General features: G+C 29.4%; 1 protein-coding gene across 1 annotated transcript; it reads right to left on the reverse strand.

Moving 5' to 3' along the window:
* LOC103829028 (ethylene-responsive transcription factor ERF087-like) lies at positions 1–8,257 on the reverse strand. The gene has a single exon (XM_033275727.1). The coding sequence runs from the start codon at positions 2,699–2,701 to the stop codon at positions 1,976–1,978; it is 726 nt and encodes a 241-aa protein (XP_033131618.1). The 5' UTR covers positions 2,702–8,257; the 3' UTR covers positions 1–1,975.

The raw sequence follows: 8,257 nt of genomic DNA on the forward strand, positions 1-8,257 counted from the left end.
ATTTTATTTTTCATTCCAATACTCTGGTGCTATATTTTTGGTTATATTTTTTTTTTGTTGAACAGCTACAGTTTATACATGTAAATTTCAATATTTTGATGTTATTTATTGAGTTACATATATAAAACATATACATATTCAAGATATATATAAAATTTAAATCTATAAAGTCTAATCAAAATATAATATTATGAAATATATTTATTTTTTACAAATATATAAAATATAAATAAAAATATGCACATTTAAACTTAATAATTCAACAAACTCACCATTTTCAAAACCTCTCTCCCTCTTCTAATTCTCTCCATTTTTTCTCTAAAACCATCTTTAATGGATTACTTTATTTTTTTCAAAATAGAATTTTTTTTTTGTCAGATAATAATAGAATAACTCTATAATATAATTGGATTCTAACTCAACAGTATTATATTTTAGAATAAAACAAAATGAAAACAATAAATAATTGAATTACTCTACTTAGAGAGTAAACTTATTTTTTATTCTATAATAAAACAAAAAACAAAATATGATTGAAGCTTTTTTTTACTTCAAACTCTATTTTAGAGTGAAAAATAGAATGAAGTTGAAGATGCTCTAAGCTTCTTTTTCCCGGTGACTCTTTGGTTCTTTGGCGGTGATATATCCTCGGTGTCATCGCCGGAGAGTGCTTTTTCTGTTTAAGATAAGTTATTTTGCTCAAATCCCATCTCGGTCTTTTGGTTGCGGTTTGTTCTTGGCTTTGGTTATCACTGTCCTTCTCTTGTGTACTAATTTGTGTTAGATGGGTTTGGGAGCAATTAGTTCATATGCTTTTTAAGCTTCATTAGTTTGTCTCCTCATGGCGGGTCTTTGTCTCCCTATGTTCTTCCAGATGTGGTTTTGTACCTGCTGGCTTAGTTTCTCAGAAATGTACATTGTAACGCACCGACCGTCCACAACTAATGGATCACCCACATCTGCTCACTCGATCTGTGGACTCCATCCCGTCTGATGAGCGGTGCGTTAATTTTTTTCGAATGCTCGAAATCATTGTTTACTAACCCTGCAATCACCACCCGACCTTTCTCCGTGTTTTTGACCTCATTCACACGGTATCGTGAATCACTTCCTGATAGGTCACCCATCTTTTCACTACTCCAGCCCAAACATGCTTAACTCTAGAGTTCTAAACGGATGTGTAACAGAAAAGGTAAGTCAACTTTGGTGACATATGTAGCCAAATCAATTCTCTTAAACTTTCCATATATCACAACTCAGGACATTACAATTCACCTCCTCTAAAAATACAACGTCCTCGGGTTAGAACCGAGATGGCTAACCTTGCTCTCATACCACTTATAACGTCCCGACCGCCCACGGCTAATGAACCACCCACGCCCGCTCATTTGGTCTGTGGGTCCCATCCTGTTTGACGACGAGCGGTGCGTTAATTTTTTCCGAATGCTCAAAATCATTGTTTATTAGCCCTGCAATCACCACCCGACCTTTCCCCGTCTTTTTGATAGGTCACCAATCTTCTCACTACTCTAGCCCAAACACGCTCAACTCTGGAGTTCTAAACAGATGTGTGACAGAAAAAGTAAGTCAACTTTGGCGACATAGGTAGCCAAATGAATTCTTTTAATTTTTCCATATATCACAAGGATGTTACATGTATTTTAACTATGTAGGGTCTTTTGCTGATGTTAATGAATCTTTAATGTTAAAAAATATCGAACTATAAAGAGACTTTGAACAATGAAGTATTTTTCATCTGCTTATAACTCACAATAGTGGCGTTAAGAAAAGTAACATGCGATCAAGAAACCTTGCATTTTATAAGCCACAGTAACAAAAACATTAGTTGAATTATTAGAGAAACACAAAACGGTATAAGAGAGAGAAAAACACGTGATATTTCATTCCACTCCATAAAAGAGGCAAAAAGGATTGCTCAATAAAAAAGAAAGTCACAAACTTGGGCAGTTCACTATTATTGATAGAAGAATGTGGAGGATGAAGAGTCAAACCCTTCTGTTCCACTCTCACCAAGCCTGTTTTGATCCACAAAGCCATCGATCTCAAAGGAAAACGTATCCATGCCAGCATGCGCCAGATTCCAATAGCTATCAGTCTCCGGAATTGTAAGTTCAGCTCCAGAACAAGTACTTGGAGGAAGAGGTGCAAGCTCATGATTACAATGCTCATCATTAGTGTTCATTGACTGATAACCACATTCAGACTCATGTGTCCACCCATTGTATGAGAATTCAGTAGAGATTTGGTTTTGGTTGTTGGCGGACAAATATAGATTGTTGTTGTTGCTGCTGTGAGGAGCTTCTAGTTGGCTTGGAGGGTTGAATAACTCGGAAATGAAACGTTGTGATTCATCAGGAGAGATGAAGGAAGTTACTGAGGAGCCACGAGGCATATCGGAGTAGACAAAGTTGGTCCGAGCAGTCAAGCCTCTTATAGACCGTGCGGCTCTATCATAGGCCAATGCAGCCTCCTCGGCTGTATCAAATGTACCTAGCCAATGCCTCTCTTTTGTAGTCGGGTTTCTTATCTCAGCTGCGTATCTTCCCCACGGCCTCCGCCTCACTCCTACATACTTGATTTCTTCAGTATGTTGCTGAGGTTGCGGTTGTTGCTGCTTTTGCCTATGACTCTTTTTTGATCTAGAGGAAGAACCAGCATTTACATTACCATTGAAATCCATATTTAATTAGTGTACTTTTGTTTACACTTAAATGTGAAAGATAATTGAGTTGATGGATTTGGTTATGTGGAACAATGGAAATGAGGTGTGTTTAAATAGAAGAGGTCATTCATTATGTGGACCCTCTCGTTTATTCTAAAGTTCCCTTTGAGGAATTTTTAAGATACAAAAGGTGGGTCACATGGAAATGTGCAAAATCAGATGATCATCAGTCATCACCATCTAATCATATATTTGACAGTGAAATGAGTTTGTGGCTTTTAGGATTGGCCCAAGCAAATCATGTAAGATTAACAGATTATGAGCCAATCTGCAATGGATATTTTTTCCTCTTTTTAAATCTTATTTTCGTTTTACCTTTACGCATGCTATCATTTTTGGAACGTGAGATTCGGTTCTTTGTTCCTACTTATGATGACTTGAAGTTGTACCCTGTGGCGGACGTACATATAGTTTAGAAAGGGCACTTGCCCACCATAAACTTTTTAAGTTAGTGTAATTTTGTCAAGAATTTTATTAATGCCTCTGTTAAAAGTTCAGTTTATTAAGATATTAGTAATGTTTTATAGTTTCCCCGAATAAAAAAAAATTCTAGCTCAGCCCCTGCAGGTTGTATCATGTTTTGGTTTTCATTCATGAACTTTGATAAAAGAGATTTTTTCCGTTCAATTTATACTGAAAATTCGTTAGCTTAGTATCCTAAAGCATTTTTGTTCTTTTTTTTTTTGAGAAAAAAATCATTTTTACTCATTTTTTGTTTTGTTTTTGGTTCGCCATCCTAAAACCGGTGTTTTGAGTTATACATGCATGTCACATTGTCACTTACACTAAGAATATTTTCTTAATCATCATTACATCTGTACAGATAAAATCATGTTTCCATCAAACTGAACTATAAATTCATGACCACCATGCGTATAAACGATGGTCAACAACGTTATTCTGGTGAGCTTACGGCTGAATCTTGTTGAGTAAAACGTGCTTAACTGTAATACACATATTTTAAAAAGGTTTACTAATTCTACTATGCTACAACATATGGTAATATATATATATATATATATATATAATCTATATGGTTAAAATAGAAGATAGAGTTCAAGAGTTAAGATCTACGGTTTAGTTCTAATTAATAGTTTATTTGATAAATCAGTCAGCTACATATAAAAAAATAATAATGTAAGTTAAATGAAGGATACATCTTTTCTTTTGATCAATCATAAATCTAAATAACAAAATATCTACTTTTTCCTTTCAATTACTTTTACATAATTTGTCATCTATTTCTGCCGTTTACCAAATTGACTCTAAAACTAATATGCAAAATTCTCGTTTCTTCTTCCTTTTAATAAAAGAAATAACGTGAACTTCCTTAATTTCTTTTTTAATTCATTGGTTTTTCTAGTTGTAGACCGAGTTGCCTTACCGATATATGTGACACTTGATCTAATGATGGACTAATTACATGCTTTACAATACTCATGATTGCAAACCCTTCCCTGCAATCTCTCCGATCCAAATCATTATTTTCACATCTTTTCATCATGATTTATCAGATATTTAATTGTTTACATGATTTTTTGATGACTAAAAAGCAATTTATATCATTATTATAGGCACTTTGCTATACAAAACTATTTATTCTCGTTTTCTTAATTTTATTTTGTGGCGTTTTCATATGACTATGCCAATGCTTTTATGATTAGTCGCATGAACTTGATCATGTTCTTTATCCACGAAAGAAAATAAACTACATATGCATCGTATTATATTATTGTATTAGTTTTTTGAAAAATGCTATTATTGTATCTTATTATTATGTTTTCGGATGTACGTACGATTGATTTTATATAGAAGATTTATGAGTGTTACTGAACGTAAATAATAAGCTTAGTACATGTAGTTTATAGATTCTTGACTACTTGTATACGTTCATAGGTTTATGCATAAAATCAAGTTTTATTTTGGGTTAGAAATTTACCAAACAAAGCACAATAGTTTAAATTAGTTTATTTATTTTTATTAACTTGAAGGTATTGCAGACTTATGAAAAAAACCAAAGTAATCTTTAATAGTTTAAATCTTTTTCTGGATATTCAAATGGGCCATAAACAATAGTTTAGTTAAACTTTGATTTTCGTTCGGTTGATCGTCAAATCTAATGTTTAGTTGTTGCCAATGCACCTTTTCTGGTTTAAATTTGACTTATAAAAATTGGCTAAGTGCTCGCATGCATTAAAATATAAACTCTATATATTAAACGATATAATAGCATAGATTCAATCATGGACGTATTATGATTCTCTAATAACTTTATCCACGCTTTCATATTAGAAAAGCATTTTTCTACGTTGTAAAACTTGTAATAGCAGATTAAGATACTGATAGTCATTTTTATAGTAGAATTAAGGTCATTAGGTGTTGCAAAAAGTTCAATCAAACATTCAAACTTATATTAAACAAATTATAACATTCCAGTTTATAGTATACGGTGAAAAATTTAGAGTGTGATTGAAAGGTATTTTTGGCGATACTAAAGTAAAGTAAATAACATTTCAACTAAGTTACTCCATATTTTAACCAATCAGGTTAAATTTATATTCAACCCAGTAAGGCCAAAAGAGAATAAAAGTGGAGTAAAATGGAGAGAAAATTACTCTGAGTTTTGTTTTTCTCATACCTTTCTTTTTCATCATTTTACTCTACTACTAATTTAATAAAATTAATTTGATTTCCTATATCATCAAAATATATTTATCTTTTCGGTGATATATTAGAAATAACTACAAAATTGAACGGTTCGAGCTAGAATTGTGGAAGTATGGATGACCTATTTGGATAATTTACAATATCGTGTGAGTTAGACCAAAGTACGGAAAAATGTTAATATGGTGAATGCATGCATGATCAGGAAACAAGACTAATGAGCCTTTGAAAAATAATACACCACTCGTAAGATAAGGTGGGCCCACGGGCTATTGAGTGGGTGTGGAAGATCCATTAGTCGTGGACAGTTTGGACGTTATAAGTGCTATTAGAGCTAAAACAAGATGAGTTTTGACTTCTGTGTTGGTTCACACTAACATAGGTGACAATCTTGAACGCAATAAGGATGTTGCATTATATGAGATAGATAATTTATATGTCGGTTTGTGGTATATGTAAAAAGATTTAAGAAAAATGATTTGGATACTTATGTCATAAAGTACACTTATATTTTTGGGCTACATCCACAGAGAATTCTAAAGTTATCGTGATTGAGCTGGAGTATTTAAATGATAGATGATCTATCGGAAAATAATTTATGATATCGTGCGAACGTGGTCAAAACATGTAGAAAGATCAAGTGGTCAAAGAATGTAGAAATATAACTAGTAACTATTACACATGATCAGAGTCACGAACCGAATGAACATGGATAAAGAAAAGTTATTAGCCGTAGACATTCAGATCATTAGAAAAATGTTCCAACGATTTTAAAAATTAACATAAAGCATAAATTTAAAAATATCTACACTGAACTAGTAGGTAAAAAGGACTGGATCAACAAAACTAGGTACAACAAATTAAATGCCAATTTATTATTAAATATTTTAAACATATGAGTGTTTTGATTTTATTTTATGCAATAAAATATTTTTACAATGATAAAAATTTGTCATAAAATTTTTAATATTCAATTAGTTATTAAATATCTTGAACATATGAGAAATATTATCTTGATGGTCTTTGAATTGATAAATATTTACTTAAATATTATAAATTATTATGTTTGCATGTATAGATAAAATATCTAAATCTCTTATATATTATTAATTGAAAAACATTATAACATTTTTTTGTATCCACATGTCATCACCAGGATGATTCTTAGAATTCTTATAAAAATAAGTTTGTCTAACAAATATTATACATTTTATTAAACTAACTATCAAATTGATTAGTTGTGTACAAAAACTTGTTCTCCATTATTTCTATAAATAAAAATTACGTAATTACCTGATATGATTAACATATTTATGATAATTAATGATTATGACTAATCAAGATTTGATAACACTTTTTGTATTCTCTCTCTTTTTTGTTTAATTTTATATTAGTTAAAATAAATTAAACAATCATATTAACTATGTAATAAAATTTTGATTTTTCTTATATGATATATTATGATTTTTTTAAAACGACTATATATTACTAAAAATGTTTAAAGTTCCCATTAAAAATTTTGTGATCAATGTTTTAATTTTTTTGTTATAACAAGATACCAATGATCATAAACTCATATAAATGTGAAGTCTCATTTAATAGATATTTATATTAAATATATATATATATATATATATCTATTTTAATATCGTTTAAATTAAACTATGTACCATATAAAAATACACAAATATTTTAATTTTAAAATTTGCATTGAAAACGTATTGAGACATTAATATTTTGATTTTGAAATCTGCATTAAAAAAATTTCACACTAAAGTTTTTGTGATTAATGGTTTAAATTTTTTGGTACAACGAATATACAAATGTTAATAAAATCGTATGAGTATGAAGTTTCAATAATCAATTTTTATATTAAAATATATTATATATAATATATCTCAATCTTATTGAAATTTAATAATATACCATATAAAATAAATAAAATGATTGTTTTGATTTACTTATCAAAAAAATATTGTCAATACACAAGTGGTATTATTTTGATTTATGTGCTCAATCTAATTTATTTGTGTACATACGTAAATGAACACAAAATAAAATTTAATATGAAAAATCATTTGTATACATAATTTTATCTCGCGAATGGCGTAGATTTTAACCTAGTTATTAATATATTTGATTTCACTATGGATTCGAGTGGCTTTAGAAAAAAAATTATTTGTTAAAAATATAAAGGTATAGGTCAGAGAAAAAACCTTAAAAATTGTAAATAATAATTAAAAACTACGAAGAAAATTTAAATATAAGTAAACTTTATTTGGATTGGTGAATTCTATGAAATTTTAGATGATTAAAATGCATAGATGAATAATATCTTACTAAAACCAAAGTGAATATCAATACTATTAAAAGGGAAGAAGTTTAAATAAATCTACTTAAAAAGTTGTTTGGACTTTTTTTTTTTTTTTTGGTCTTCTTTATATATTATATGTTATCCCTATTTAATCTCACTTTGTTATCAGCAAAATAAATATTATTAATTGGGCTTTGAGCGTTTAACTTAAAAAAAGATAATTTAACTGATACAATCCATTCAGAAAAGAAAATTATAAATCCAATCTATACTATTATTTGCGAAGTAAAATTTTGCAATGGAGCTCTCACGTTAGAAGTTAGAGTGGTTAATATCGTTTATACCCTTAATGAATAATTATATAAATTAGTCAAAAAATAAAAACGAATTTCAAATCTTTCTGATTAAAAAGTGATTAATATTAATATTAAATCGTTTATACCCTTAATGAATAAATTATATAAATTAGTTGAAAATAAAAACGAATGTAAAATATATCTAATTAAAAGTGATTAAAATTAATAATACTAAGAATT

The sequence above is a fragment of the Brassica rapa genome, chromosome A07 (assembly GCF_000309985.2).
Source record: "Brassica rapa cultivar Chiifu-401-42 chromosome A07, CAAS_Brap_v3.01, whole genome shotgun sequence".
Classification (NCBI taxonomy): Eukaryota; Viridiplantae; Streptophyta; class Magnoliopsida; order Brassicales; family Brassicaceae; genus Brassica; species Brassica rapa.

Coding starts and splice junctions, on each gene's coding strand:
- LOC103829028 (XM_033275727.1), bottom strand. CDS start 2,701: ATGGATTTCAATGGTAATGTAAATGCTGGTTCTTCCTCTAGATCAAAA.